Below are 15,655 nucleotides of genomic sequence, written 5' to 3' on the forward strand. Positions count from 1 at the left end.
CCAGGATGAAGTTAAGGGAAAGCAGCAAGGTATAGCCCTCACTGGTTTGGCTTAGTGGATAGAACATCAGCCTGTGAACTGAAGGGTCCTGGGTTGGATTCCAGGTCAGGGCACATGCCCGGGTTGCAGGCTCGATCCCCAGTCGGGGGCATGCAGGAGGCAGCCTATCAATGATTACCTCTTATCATTGATATGTCTATCTCTTTCTCCCTCTCCTTTCCTCTCTGAAATCAATAAAAATATATTTTTTTAAAAAAGAAAGAAAGCAGCAGGAAATAAAGCTATAATAAGCAGTACAGTTCCAATTCTGGTAAACAAACAAAGAAGAAACACAAACACACATATTATATCTACACTAATAAAAGAGAAAAATGGTAATTGGCGTACGATACCCTTTTCATTGGCTAATCAGGGCTATATGCAAATTAACTGCCAACTATGATTGGCAGTTAACTGCCAACAAGATGGCGGTTAATTTGCATATGTAGGCACAATGCAGGGAGGCGAAAGGGAAAGCAGGAAGAAGCCCCCTGCCACTGACAGTGATCGGAAACCCAGGGGGGAGCTAAGAGCTGGGGGGCAGGGCAAAGGCGGCCCTGGGGCCGCCTTTGCCCTGCCCCCCAGCCATGATCGGAGAATCAGGCGCCTTTGCTGCCCTGGCCAGTGATAGCAGGAAGTACGGGTGGAGCCAGCGATGGGAGCTGGGCACGGTCGAAGCTGGCAGTCCCAGGAGCTAGGGGTCCCTTGCCTGGGCCTAAAGCGGAGCCCACGATCGCGGGGCCGCTGCAGCTGTGGGTCCCCGCTGCCCGAGCCGGACGCCTCAGCCAGAGGCGTTAGGCCTGGGCAGGGGTGGAGCCTGCAACCGCGGGGAGCTGGGGGTCCCCTGCCCAGGCCTGACACCTCTGCCGGAGGCCTCAGGCCTGGTCAAGGGGCCGATCCGGTGATTGGTGATCGGAGGGTGATGAGGGTCAACTCCTCTGGCTGAGGAATCAGGCCTGGGCTGGGGGCAGAACCAGTGATGGGGGGAAATGAGGGTCCCCTGCCCAGGCCTGACACCTCTGTCAGAAGCGTCAGGCCTGGGCAAGGGGCCGATCCTGCGATTGGAGGGTGATGGGGGTCAACGCCTGAGGGCTCCCAGTATGTGAGAGGAGGCAGGCTGGGCTGAGGGACACTCCCCCCCTCCCCACACCCAGTGCACAAATTTCGTGCACCGGGCCCCTAGTATATAAATAAAGAATGGAAGAACATATACCAAAAAGTTAAACTCGTTTTCTCTGGGTGGTGAGATTATTGGTGATTTTTCTTTTCAATCTTAGTGCTTTTCTGTGTCTTCTATGAACTTCTATTATTACTTTGATCATCAGGACAAAAGTTACTAAAAACTTTTAAATGGTTTCTATCACAGTCAAAGAAATTCTCATTGGTAAACGTATCTGCTACTTCAAATGTCTTGTAGAGCACATGGATTTTGTTTTCTTTCCTCCAAATCAGTGGTTCTCAACCTTCCTAATGCTGCGACCCTTTAATACAGTTCCTCATATTGTGGTGACCCCCAACCATAAAATTATTTTCATTGCTACTTCATAACAGTAATTTTGCTACTGTTATGAATCGTAATGTAAATATCTGATATGCAGGATGTATTTTCATTGTTACAAATTGAACATAATTAAAGCATAGTGATTAATCACAAAAACAATATGCAATTATATATGTGTTTTCCGATGGTCTTAGGTGACCCCTGTGAAAGGGTCGTTCGACCCCCAAGGGGTCGCGACCCACAGGTTGGTGACTCACAGGTTGAGAACCGCTGCTCCAAATAATGTAAAACTCCCATGTAGGACATCTTTTAGTGACAACGACAGAAACTAATTCCATAATTGTTGAACTGAGCCACGGGGATGATTCATAATCACTAAATTTCAAAGCCTTACCTTAGATCATATTCTATAACAACTGAAATTGCTATAGTATAACCAGAACATCTAAAACCCTTGTGTAATGATTCATTTATTTCAAGCAATAACAATGTAACAACATTAGTGACTATGGTGAAGTCACTATAATTAGGAGCTGTGCTATGCAACTCCCTACCCCCAAATCTCACTACGTCTTTAAACATTAGACTCTATCCAGCATAACAAGCCACACATACCATAGGAGAGACTTGGGAATTTAATTAGACTAAGGGAAGGCAGACTCATGCCTCTTGTCTATTTATCATCCCAGGACATACCCTCATTGAATGGGGCCTGAGTGAAACTGCCCATGCTGTGTATAAGTTATCTCCACCACCACCTCACTTTTTTGGCCAAGTAGCCACCGCTGAATCCACGTAAATTAAATATACATATAATGGGCCGACTCCCTCGAGCCCACGGTGGTAAGATCTGACCTATCCTGGCAGCCAGCAAGGGCATTTCCTCTAACGGTCTTGAGAGCTGTGGAATCCCATTTAGAGAGGAAATAGTTTCAGGTCTTGTGAACTCAATCAGGGTGTTTTCTTCCTTGATCCTCTCAGCAGTTCAGGAAATAACTTCATAGTGGATTTCCTTAAAGATTCCCATATTTAGTTGTGTTTAGAAGCATACTTCCCCACTCGGACCAGGGAGAACAGGACTCACTTGGGCAGGTTGCCAGAGAGGATTTTCCAGGCATATTCTCGGAGGTACTTCTGGAAAATGGTGCTCAGAGCGATCATTGGCTCCCCGGTGCTGAGCTGAGAGCATTGCACCATGCACTTCTTGTAGTACACAAAGAGGTCAGCACAGCTGGGGAGCACGGCACCCCCTTCATCAGTGTTGGGCTTAGGTGGCCCCTGGGCTTTGAAATCCGCCACAAACCGATCTATCAGCTCCCCGAGGTTTCTAGGAAGAAGAAAACTTGAAATGTTATTCTATTTCAAGAAAGAGAAAGTAAATAAATGTGCTTGGCAGCCATGAGTAAATTATTCCTAATGCTTTTTACATTTAAAATTAGACCCATTTCTATCAGTATCATCACCACCCCCATCACTCCTATAGTAACAGCAGCAATAAAATGTGGCACTTGAGGCCCGGCCAGGTGTGGCTCAGGGGTTGAGCATCCACCTTGGAACCAAGAGGTCACTGGTTCGACTCCTGGTCAGAGCACAAGCCCGGGTTGTGGGCTCAATCACCAATAGGGGGCATGCAGGAGGCAGCCAATTAATCACGGATGTTTCCATCTCTTTGTCCCTCTCCTTTCTTCTCTAAAATCAATAAAAAAGTATTTTTTATAATGTGGCACTTGCCAACTGCTTTATACTTTCCAAAGCATTTCATGACCACATATGACCCCATCCCCTGTGAGGGAGATCAGGTCTAGTGAATGCTCTAAAAGATGAAAAAAGTAAGGCCAGAAAGTCTGTCATACTTAGTGGCAGAGTTGAGCCCAACATCCACCACTTAAGTGCATGCACTGGTCCTACTATCATATAAGACCATCTCCCTTTTCCACAAATGAAAACTCTAAATAATGGTAATGATCACTTTTGAACACTTGCACTATGTCTATATTTTATGTGTCATTTCAATGAACTTCACTAAATGTTCACAATAACCTTATGAAGTAGGAAACTATTACTAATCTTATTTTCAAAAAGCAAAGTGCAGGAAAATTAAGGACCTTGCCATACAGCAAGAGAGTGGGTGAGCCATAATTCAAAACCAAGCAGCCTGGCTCCAAGCCTCAAACCTTTAACCACTCTACCCTGCGACCCCCTAAAACACAAAAAGATTATGATGTCAGCAAATATTTAGGTATCATTAACTTACTTGTGCCCACAAAATAGATGCCTAAACAAAGACAAACTGTGAGGAAATATTCTAGCCTTGGCCAGTGTTGCTCAGTGGTTAGAATGTCGTGGGTCTGATTCCCATCAAGAGCACATACCTGGGATACAGGTTCAATCCCTGGCCTGGTCGGGGCGAGTGTAGGAGGCAACCAATCGATAATGTCTGTCTCACATTGATGTTTCTCTCTCACTCTCTCTCTCTCTTTGTTTCCCCTTCCCTCCTTCCCTCCCTCCAACTCTCTCTAAAAAAAAATCAATGGAAAAAAATATCCTGAGGTGAGGATTAACAACAACAAAAACCCACACAAAAACAAAAAAGAAATATTCTAATGCTTTCTTTCTCCTTTAATGCAGTTTTTCTTGGAACTACAGATGTAAAGGCATACTTCTTGGGAGAAGAGGGTCTGAGCAGCTCCAGGCTTGCCCCAGGTTGCGGTGGTGACAGCGGCTGCATTTTTTTTCCCATTTCCCATTCAAACACACTGACTTTGCTTCAGTTGCAGTGAGTCATCACAAGTTAGAACCCAGCAGGCCTCGGTTGTTCCCTGCACAGTTGTGCAGTGTGAAGAATGGGAGGAGGGGGTTCCCACCCCTCTTGACATTCTGCATCTTTGTAGGTGGCTGTCTAAGGCTACAGGAATCCAGCTGTGCTTTAAAAATGTATTTATATAACAGTCAGGAAGAAAAAGACAAGAACCACACACAGCATCAATTAGCAGGAACAGGAGAAAATTGACATTTTACTCCAGAGCCTTTGTTATTGAAAGTTTATTATATCCAGATGCCGCCATTCTGCCCTCAAAGAACTTCATGCCAAGGCTCGGGCTTTGTGATGATGGTCAGCAGCAGGGAAGGAACTCCAGCCTCCCCACCCCCATTCCTCACAGCCTCTTCTTGCCTAACCTTTCCATGTAATCTCCCACACCTCTCCTCCAGAGTGACCCCCAACCCCCTGCTCCAGCCAGACTCACCTCCACCACCCCTTGCTCCATCTCTATCCCTGACTCTGGGCCTTCGCCTAGATGCTTCCCTCCACCAAAATATACTCCCGACACTTCTCCCTTCAGCTCAGGGTGCACCTGACGATTAACAACAGCAAATTCTCTATCTTCACAACAATCCTCTATCTTCACTTCAACATCTGTCCTGTCACACACTGACACTTCTTTTTGTTTTGCTTTTTTGTTACTCCTCACCTGAGGATAGTCTTCCACTGCTTTTTTAGAGAGTGGAAGAGAGGGGAGAGACAGAGAGAAACATCGATGTGAGAGAGACACATCGATTGGTTGCCTTCTGTGTACACCCTGACCAGGGCCAGGGTTCAAGCCTGCAACCTAGGTACATGCCCTTGACCAGAATCGAACCCACAGACCAACACTCTACCCACTGGGCCAAATCAGCCAAGGTGACACTTCATTATTTTACACTTAAATATACACTACAAGGCTATGAAATATTCAGGAAGCATGTCGACTGCCTCCCATCCTGGGCTCACGGTGCAGTGCTCATCAATCATGGCAATCTTTTTCATGGGTCTTTGGTGTAATTTCAGAATCGTTCTGAGACAGCACTCTAGACAGCCATAAGAAGCTGAAGTTGGTACAAAAAGCAGAAGCTCCTTGCTGGAGAACAGTAGAATCTTCTCTGTTTCGTGTATGTTATGATAAACTCCGTGAGAGTAGGCATCATGTTTATGTTACTTCTGCTCCCCCTAGGCCCACCCCTCATGCTTATGTGCGAACCTCATCTCCCAATTATGTCGGCCCAGTACAAACTCAGCTGATCAACCTCCACACTTTGTTCCTAAGGGATGGGAATGAAAGGGTGGGAAGGATCCAATCCAGTCAAATGCTGACTGAGTACTTATGTTGACAGTCCACAGTGCAGAGCTCTGTGGGCTGTCAGTATAAGATATAAATGAATTCAACGATAATAACAAAAAAACAAAGGTTACCATTTTTTCCAAACACCGAACACTACCTGGAGTTTTGGCAAGATCATCTTGTAGGACTCCTGGAGAAAGGGATGTGTGGCACATCGACCAGTTTATTGACTGGAATCACTAGGAGGCGCCTTTTATCCCCTAAAGTACTTACAACCAAGTAAGAGAGTACAAAGGGTCAAGCCCTGGTCAGGGCGCAGCTCAGGCCGAGACACAGTGTCTGCCCATCAGAAGCTTTGATCTACTTGGGGAGACAGGACCCTCATGCGTATGATAGATTCCCAGACAGCAACAAAATGCTAATTTTGCAGTCTACACAAAACGAGCAATTGCTTTAGACAATGAAATACCAGAGGACACTAGAGAGAAAATGTCACAGCAGATTCAGGTGAGAGAATTGAGGCACGGAATCAGAAAGGAGCACAGAATATAATGGGAGGAAGACAGGGTGGGAAGGAGAGGGTTTGGCTGAGGTAGATGATACAAAGGAGAAAAGTCTGCTTGCAGTTTGATTTATACACTCCTCTGTATTTCCTCAGCAAATTATTCCTATCTTCATCCCTTTACGCTGTGCACCATAATCCTTCTTTGATCTCTTTTTCCCACTGCAGCTATAAGCCTATAAAGCATGTGCTGGGTGCATTATAAATATAATCTCATTTAATCCTCTAAGACCTGAGTAGAAGGCCTTATTATCCCCATTTTATAAATGAAGAAACTGAGGCTGAGGAAAATAATACAATTTTCCCTATAGAATTTATCAGAACTGGAATATGAACTTGGGTCTGTCTAACTCCAAAGTTAAGCTCTATCCACTCACTATACTATGCTTTGATTACAAAACTGTAAAGCACTAGACAGATATATGATATTTCGATTATTGCTGTTATTCACATTCTCTTCAGCTTGAAGAAACAGGTCATGGATGTAGATGGTGTCTTTTCCCCTCTTCACTGTAGCTTGAGCCTAAGAACTGTGTAACACTATTGGGAGTTCCACTGATAAATAAAATGACCTAGGAATAGAGACTTCTGCAGAGCAGTAGCACTAGAGGGGAATAGTAAACACAATGAGAAGAAAACCACATCGCAGACCAAGCTTATCTATGGATGACCAAGGCCGATTCTCCCGCTGGGCCTGTGCGCGGCATATGGAAACAATGTTCTCCTGGGAAGTAAAGGAGTGACGGCACTGGGAGAGGAAGATGACAGTCAGGAAGAGCTGGCAAGGAGGTAAGCATGGACAAACCCCCAAAAGGTCCCCAGGAAGTTACAGAACTCGTTAATTCAAGGGCACTCAAACTAGTTTGTACCCCCACCCCTTCTCCTTCCTTTTAGTTGGGACCAAGGATTTGGTTCTGGTATGGCTTGTGGGACTGGGGAGCCAAGGTTTAGCTTGAGCCTATCTGGGAGATGGGTTGCATATAGGTAAATGGAGCATAGAACTAAATATGGGGAGGACATTGGGAGCCAGGCTTCTTACTGCCATAGAAGGCAGTTCAGACATGTAAAGGAGGAAGCTAAAAAAATCCCTGTGGTTAGGTTAGAATTGGAGCTATCAGCATAAACACACAGGTTATAACATAGAAATGGGTATAAAAATAGATATAGAGGCCCTGGCCGGTGTGGCTTAATTGTTTGGAGTGTCATCCTGTACACCAAAAGGTTGTGGGTTTGAATTCCAGTCAGGGCACATACTTGAGTTGTGGGTTCGGTTCCCGGTCGGGGTGCATATAAGAGGCAAACAATTGATGTTTCTCTCCCTTCCTCTCTCTAAAATCAATAAACATATTCTTGGGTGAGGATTTAAAAGAACAGATATAGAGAAATGCATCTATACATATAATACATATAATACATATAATACATATAATACATATAGTTCTTAGCTACATGGACCTACAAGCATGACACCCAAGCATAATGACCATATCTGATGCCAAGAACTTAGTTTCCAAATATCATTCCTACCAAAGGAACAAGGGATCCTAAAAAATGAATGACTCTAGGGCTGAGGTAGGAAAGCACAAGATGAGCCTAGTATATTTTGTTATACCAGAAAAGTGCTAAAAAAAAAAAAAAAAAAGTGCAAATACGGTGAAAAATGAGTTTGAAGGGCCTATTTGAGCCTTAAAATAAATAATGATGGATCCTGGAAGTAAAAAAGAACATTAGTGAAAAAATTGGTGAAATCCAAGTTAGGTCTGTTGTTTAGTATAATACTGTACCAATGTTAACTTGCTGGCTTTGATAACTGTACTATGGTTATGTAGGATGTTAACATTAGAGGAACTTGAGAGAAGGGAATATGAAATCTGTATTATTTCTGAAATTTTTCTGTAAGTCTAAATTTATTCCAACATAAATTTAAAAAGAAAAAGATGGTAATGACTAGAACCCATTGAATAAAATAGAAATTTATGAGTCCATACAATATAAGTAGATGAGGGAGAAGATAAAGCTTTTGCTTAAAATATAGTGTCACCCGGCTGGCATGGCTTAGTGGTTGAGCATCGACCTATGAACCAGGAGGTCACAGTTTGATTCCAGGTCGGGGCACAGGCCTGGGTTGCAGGCTCAATCCCCAGTGTGGGGCATGCAGGAGGCAGTCAATCAATGATTCCCTCTCATCATTGATGTTTCTATATCTCTCTCCCTTTTCCTTCCTCTCTGAAATAAATAAAAATATAAAATATATATAATGCCAACTAACAAATGTAGAAGAAATGACAATTAGAAAAATCATCATTTGATAACGTTAGTAATAAATGATCCAGGCAAGTATCAATGAGTGATAAGTCAGTGAAAGATGAGAAAGGCTATACATATGGTTTCAAAATTTCTCCTGGCACTAATTAATTACTTATTTATAAATAGAGAAAAGTGGCAAACATCTAAACTGAGTAATAAAAATGAACACAAATCAAAGGACAAACTGACACTGGTGCCTCCTGACATGGATCACTGAGAACACAGCCCCACTTCTGCATAAATCATCCATCATGAGAAAAACACCAGACTGAAGGACATCCCACAAAGTATTGGCCTGTACGCTTCAAAAATTTCAAGGTCGTGAAAGATAAAGAAAGGATGAGTTATTTTTCTGGACTGAAGGAGACCAAAGAGATAAGTACATGCAACCCATAATCCTGGAATAGATTTTGGGTTATAACAAACATGACTGAAAGTAACTGACAGAGAAACGTAGGCTTGAGGAAGCCAGAAGAAGCAAGAGCTCCATTTCAACAGAAGTTATTAGAGGGGACTCAGGAGAACAGGCAGAGATGGTTCACTAATAGCTTCTCTGAACGAGATGTAACTGAATGAACAAAGTGCCTATGCAGAGAAATCTCTTCCTCAAGAGTTAGCAGCAGAAAAGCACTACATTCCCAAGAGTAGAAGACATACTAACTTCCTCCTTGAACGTAGACAAAAATTGAGAAAGCTGTTTCAAGCACAGAATGACAGCATAGCCTGACCTGTTAAAGAGGTGGCTTCGGGGACATCTCCACTTCCTGCCTCCTCCCAGGTCCTGGCTCTGCAGTACCGCTGCTGCTTGGCTTCTGGCTGGGGCAGGTGCTGCCAGAACTTTCCCTGGGCAGGTGGGAGGCTGGGGAGATGAGAGGATGGAAGCCAGGCCAGGCCCAGAAGAAAGCTGGCAACCCTGATCAGGCCACCCAACCGTTGCCTAGGAGTCCAGAACAAGATCACAGGGAGGGCAGGGCAGGCCCAGTTCCTGAGCACCATGTACTTATGCCAAGCAAGTACCCACATGTCACCTCATTTCACCCTCACCACTAGTCCTAGGAGGGGGGCATTACTAACTTCACTGCAGAGAGGGCAGAACAAACTCGGACAGGTTAAGTACCATGCTCGAGGTCCCCGGTGAGTGAGTGCAAAGTTCTGACTCAAATCCAGGTCTGTCTGGCATCCAGATCCACGTTTTTTCTGCTACACTGTGTTGGGTCTCTGTCATCTCGGAGCTTGGGAATGGTCTAAGATTGTCCTCCCTTGAAGATTTCTGAGTCAGAGCTACAAGAGTAGTCATTTGTACAAAATCAGTCCCCACCTGAGCTTCTCCCCCAGCCTTAGGATTCTTTGACTTAAGGGAAGAAGGGCTTTATAGAATCCCTTGAAATTTTACTCAAAAACTGTGCGTAGGTTCATGAAGATTTGTTTTGGCAAGAATGTCTCTGGCTTTCATCGGGTTCTCTAAAGGATCTATGACTCAAAAATAGTTAATAGCCACTGCGTTAAGCATTATTTGGTCTGATTCTCTCCTTTCACAGATGAGGAAATGGACTTCGTGAATTCTATTTTCTACTCAAGCTTTTGCTGCTTTTTCTGGAGCTACTACAGCACAACCTACGCAGTTCTCCCCCGAGCAGCTTCCGCCACTTCCTCGTGCTGTGGAAACATCCTAGTGGGGCCAAATGGCAGGGTGAGTGGCCAGCACTTCATTTTTCATAGAGAAATGGGGAGTCCCTACGGAAGGGAGGTCTGGCCCTCTGCCCAAAGTACCATGAACAATGAGTATTCTTTATATGAATCAAGGCCATGTGAAAAGAGTAGATACCAGAATTAGAATAATTCGGAAAAATGACTCTCCAGACCTGGTAGGTTTGGGGAAGAAAGTGTGTGGTTATCTTGTATGCACTTTAAACCCTGGATCCAATAGCTTTTAAGCCTCTTTAAAAAATAAAAATTTGAGTTGCTAAGAAGGGGCTTTGCCCAGTAACAGCCATCCAGGTGGGTTGCTTTAAAACCTGTTAATCTAGTTGGCAAATAGCTGATTCTTTCTCTGGCCCCCTCTGGATCTTACTAACTTCCTGAGAAAAACTTTCTGAGCGTAGAAGATGGAGCGCTTTTAAAGGACTAAGAGGCAGGAGCATTATCTCAATACATTTTGAGAATTTGCTCCCCTGCTATTGTTGACAGTTTTGCTCAAACAAACTCACAAAAATTCTTTACAGGTTTTAAATGTTTCTTACAAAGGGAAGTCCAGATTATTTGTACTAATTTCCAGTCTTTGTAGGAGGAATATAATTAAGTAAAAACTCCTCAAACCAGAAGAAAAAGGATCATAGGTCCCTCCAGTGACAAAATAGGAAGGCACATCTCTAAGTGTGTAAACTGTCAACTGTGCACAGAAGGTGGAGGCCCCAGACTCACTTCAGATTCTGACCCGGTGTCAGAATCCACTTGGGATAGACTGGACTAGGGGCCTGTGCTGGTTTTCCATCAATGTTTTCCCATCAAAAAAAAAAAAAAAAGTCAGGGATGAAAGAAAATAACAAAATACAAGAAGTTTAAAATAAGTAAATAAATAAAAATAAAGGACTAAGAGGCAATATAACTATTGCCCTCTGTGTGCCTTCAGGCATAAACCCAGTGGGTGGAAAGCAGGAAGAACACTGTGGCATTACAAGGCAAAAACTGTCTAGGCACCTTTTTTGGGTAGGGTGAGTAGGAGCAGCGAGGAGGTTTTTGTTAATGTAGAAATTCTTTTACAAAGTTCATTTTCTGGGATTTTAATCTGAAGCATTTAGTCACTGGGGAGGAAAAGAATAGAAGTTAGCTATAAAAATCAAGTAGGTGACACTTTTATTGGGGCAGAATGAGACAGTCCAAGAATGTAGATAGTGATTCATTCTCCATAAATGCTCATCTATTTATAGTGTGTTCATCCTGGAGTTATTTCTTTGTTTGCCTTCTTTCTTTTCGATTTTGATTGATGAGAGCCATGATATTTTGCTTTGATGTGTTTCTAAGTGTAGTTTCACACGGTTCAGTAAAAATGATGCAGCCATCAAGTACGCAATTATTGTAGTATATGGTCTGACTGTATGGCAGTGTTGTAGCAGCTTCCTAATTTCTCCTTTTCCCTCCCTTTTCCGAGTCCTCCTTCCAGTGTGGAAGGGTCTGCATATTCTGGCTGTGGGCAGAGGTTCAGGGACGAGAGGGGGTCTTCCAGCTTTGCATGAGCAGTGGACACAAAATCACGCATCCTCTTCTGGCTGTAAGGAAACTTGGCTACACTGGGATGTTCTCTTAAATCTTCAGTGGCTTTTTATTTTCTTCAGTCTTCAGTGATGAGAAATATTATGAAGACATTGCTATCTAATTCAGGGGTCCTCAAACTACGGCCCGCGGGCCACATGCAAATACAAATATTGTATTTGTTCCCGTTTTGTTTTTTTACTTCAAAATAAGATATGTGCAGTGTGCATAGGAATTTGTTCATAGTTTTTTTTAAACTATAGTCCCGCCCTCCAATGGTCTGAGGGACAGTGAACTGGCCCCCTGTTTAAAAAGTTTGAGGACCCCTGATAATTCCTAACCTTTTTCAATAAAAAATTCCTGTGTTCAGTAGCATGGTTAATGCTCTTGTTTAGCCTTCCCCTCCAAACTGTACATGGTGGCTTGGAATGTTCACAACTCGTGTGCATGGCAGCATAAGATAACTCCTATATTCTACATCGCTACTGTTTTGCATAAAATAAATTGGTAACGATTGACACTTAGAAAAAAAATTGGGTAGGTGAATAATAATAATGTTCCATGTAGTGATTCCACTTATATTCTCTTAATCTTATGATTTACCCCTAAAACACATTTGAAAACAAGAATTCACTAACCTATGACAGAATCATTAAAAAGGGGAAAAGGAAAAAAGGAAAAAAAAAGACTGGGTTTTTGTGCCTAAATGCTTTCCCAGAGAACTCCCCTCAGAACCTTTCACAGCCGCTGTTGTTCCCTCCATGTGAGCCACTGTCTGGTCCTCTTATGCGTGTTCTGCAGACTACCAGGCCTCCGCTTGGAGCCTGTCTCCACAGCTCGGCTGTTCCAGAAACCCACCCTTTTCCAAGTCCTCCTTCCAGTGTGGAAGGGCCTGCATATTCTGGTTGTGTGCAGAGGTTCAGGGACGAGAGGGGGTCTTCCTGCTTTGCATGAGCAGTGGACACGGGATCACGCATCCTCTTCTGGCTGTAAGGAAACTTGGCTACACTGGGCTGCTCTATAAATTTTCTGGAGCTCTTAAGTTTATAAGATGCATATATATATTAAATAAATGATAATCCATAAAAGAAGGTAAGAACCTATCCGTCCATACTGACAAATGGGGGAGAAGGGGGACTCTTCCTTACAGTAGCACTCCAATTAGTAAATATAGAAGAAGTGATGGAAACAGACGCTAACATCTGGCAAACACTACAGTAATAATCACGTTGGGCAGGAATCATTAAGGATGTCAAAATGAGTGGGCAAAGTGCGATGAGAAACAGGATATTTACATAGTCCCAAGATACTCATTAATTAGAAAACAGTAGCTTCACAGCACAGAATGCTGGCAGACACCGCTTAAAGCAAGTGGTCAAAGTCAGCATCACCAGCAATGGGACGAATCCACATGACATGTCTCCTGATATGATGCACTGAGGACACGACATGACCTCTGAGGCATTCTTGCCCAAATTCTTGCATAATCGGGATTTGAGAGACAACATCAGACAAACCAAAATTAAGGGAATTGTACAAAACAACTGCTCAATACTCTCTAAAAGTGTCAAGGTCATGAAGGTAACAAAAAGACTGAGGACCCATTCAAGATTGAAGGAAACTTAAGATCCTGACAACTAAATGCATAACTGGATCTTGAACCAGAAAAAGGGCATTCGTGGGACAATGTTACCCTCCTGATTTTGATAACTATGGTTATGAAAACTGTTAACATTCTCTGGGGGAAGGGTCTCTGAGAATTTTTTGTAACTTTTTTGTAAGTCTAAATGATTTCAAAATGAAAAGTTAAACAAATTATACTTGAATACTTATACATTAGAGATTAGGCTGTCTTTCTCTGTTTGCCAGCGCCTGACATTGTAAAGCCCATGGGTTGACACGTACAGCTATGTAAGGGCTTGGTGCCCAGGGGGAAGGAGATGTTGGGATCCATCTGGGACCTTATTAGAGTCAAAATCAGGCTTCTGAGATTTATAGACACAATAAATGATAACATTCAAGAGATATAAAAATATCCTTAACAGGTTTCCAGGGAGGGTCACAGGCATGCCAAATCCTTCCTTCTGCCTCAGGAAAGAGCTGTGTCCTTGGGAAGCCCAACCACAACCAGAGGAGGGGGAAACGCAATAGAAAATAGCAAAATGTTCATCACTCACTTGTCCTGGGACTCAATATACACGTAGAGATGAGGCTCAAAACACTTGGAAACAATGCCATGAAATGGATTGTCTGGGGCTTTAGGCTTCTTTGGCTGTAAAGAAAAAAAGACAAGAAGAAAAAAGAAACCCTATACTTGAGCTGTCTTTGAAAAATTTCAAGCAGTTTCAAAGTAAATATCCTCTCCATGTTCACTCCTAACTTATAGATAAGAAGCACTTAATGTAACTAAACTGGCTGTAGCTCGTTTGGCTCAGTGGATAGAGCGTTGGCCTGCGGACTGAAGGATTCCAGGTTCTAGTCCGGTCAAGGGCATGTACCTGGGTTGCAGGCTCGATCCCTGACCCCCGTCGGGGTGCATGCGGGAGGCAACCAATCTATGTGTCTATCTCACATCGATGTTTCTCTCTCTGTCTCTCCCCCTCCCTTCCCTCTAAGAATATCAATGGAAGAATATCCTCCGGTGAGGATTAACAACAACAAAAAAGTAACTAAACTGGGTCTATATCCTGCATTATAATTCATGCCAACTTGTGAACAATAAGCTGGCTTTGTTAGCAACATTTACTTGCTTGGTATGGTGAAAATTTACTGCTACTTTGATAACACATGCATTTTCAATTTGGAAGTGACTCATCATTTGACTGATGTTTTAAAAATTTAAATCCTAGCTAATAACAGCATCTTATATTTATAGTGCTTTAAAAGTTATAAAAGTGCTTTCACATGATCTAATTTTGATAGCCTCTTTTTACTGATGGTTATTATGAACCAGGCACTTTGATATGAAGTAATATCTCATCTACTCCTCACAACCCTCAATGTAGGAATTTTTACTATTAGTTATACCTAAAGAAAAGGAGTTCCACTGGCCAGGTGGCTTAGTGGTTGAGCATGGACCTATGAACCAGGAGGTCACAGTTTGATTCCTGGTCAGGGCACATGCCCGGGTTGCAGACTCAATCCCCAGTACAGGAGGCAGCCAATCAATGATTCCCTCTCACTGATGTTTCAGTCTCAGAGTTAGTGTCTCTCTCTCTCTCTCTCTCTCTCTCTCTCTCTCTCTCTCTCTCTCTCCCCCCTTTCTTCTCTGAAATCAATCTACACTAATAAAAGAGAAAAATGGTAATTGGCGTACGGCGATACCCTTTTCATTGGCTAATCAGGGCTATATGCAAATTAACTGCCAACTAAGATTGGCAGTTAACTGCCAACAAGATGGCGGTTAATTTGCATATGTAGGCACAATGCAGGGAGGCGAAAGGGAAAGCAGGAAGAAGCCCCCTGCCACTGACAGTGATCGGAAACCCAGGGGGGAGCTAAGAGCTGGGGGGCAGGGCAAAGGTGGCCCCGGGGCCGCCTTTGCCCTGCCCCCCAGCCATGATCGGAGAATCAGGTGCCTTTGCCGCCCTGGCCAGTGATAGCAGGAAGTAGGGGTGGAGCCAGCGATGGGAGCTGGGCACGGTCGAAGCTGGCAGTCCCAGGAGCTAGGGGTCCCTTGCCTGGGCCTAAAGTGAAGCCCACGATCGCGGGGCCGCTGCAGCTGTGGGTCCCCGCTGCCCGGGCTGGACGCCTAGGCCAGAGGTGTTAGGCCTGGGCAGGGGTGGAGCCTGCAACCGCGGGGAGCTGGGGGTCCCCTGCCCAGGCCTGACACCTCTGCCGGAGGCCTCAGGCCTGGTCAAGGGGCCGATTCGGTGATTGGTGATCGGAGGGTGATGAGGG

General features: G+C 43.9%; 1 protein-coding gene across 1 annotated transcript in view; it reads right to left on the bottom strand.

Annotated features, from left to right (window-relative positions):
- The window catches only part of VPS53 (VPS53 subunit of GARP complex), a 159,759-nt gene that overhangs the window by 48,250 nt on the left and 95,854 nt on the right, over window positions 1-15,655 (bottom strand). The window contains exons 13-14 of the mRNA XM_059669205.1: window positions 13,933-14,027; window positions 2,625-2,867 (exon numbers count right to left, since the gene is read on the bottom strand). Coding sequence (XP_059525188.1) covers window positions 2,625-2,867; window positions 13,933-14,027 — 338 coding nt within the window. The remainder of the gene's footprint in view (window positions 1-2,624; window positions 2,868-13,932; window positions 14,028-15,655) is intronic.

Source organism: Myotis daubentonii, chromosome 16 (genome assembly GCF_963259705.1).
Source record: "Myotis daubentonii chromosome 16, mMyoDau2.1, whole genome shotgun sequence".
In the NCBI taxonomy this organism is placed as follows: domain Eukaryota; kingdom Metazoa; phylum Chordata; class Mammalia; order Chiroptera; family Vespertilionidae; genus Myotis; species Myotis daubentonii.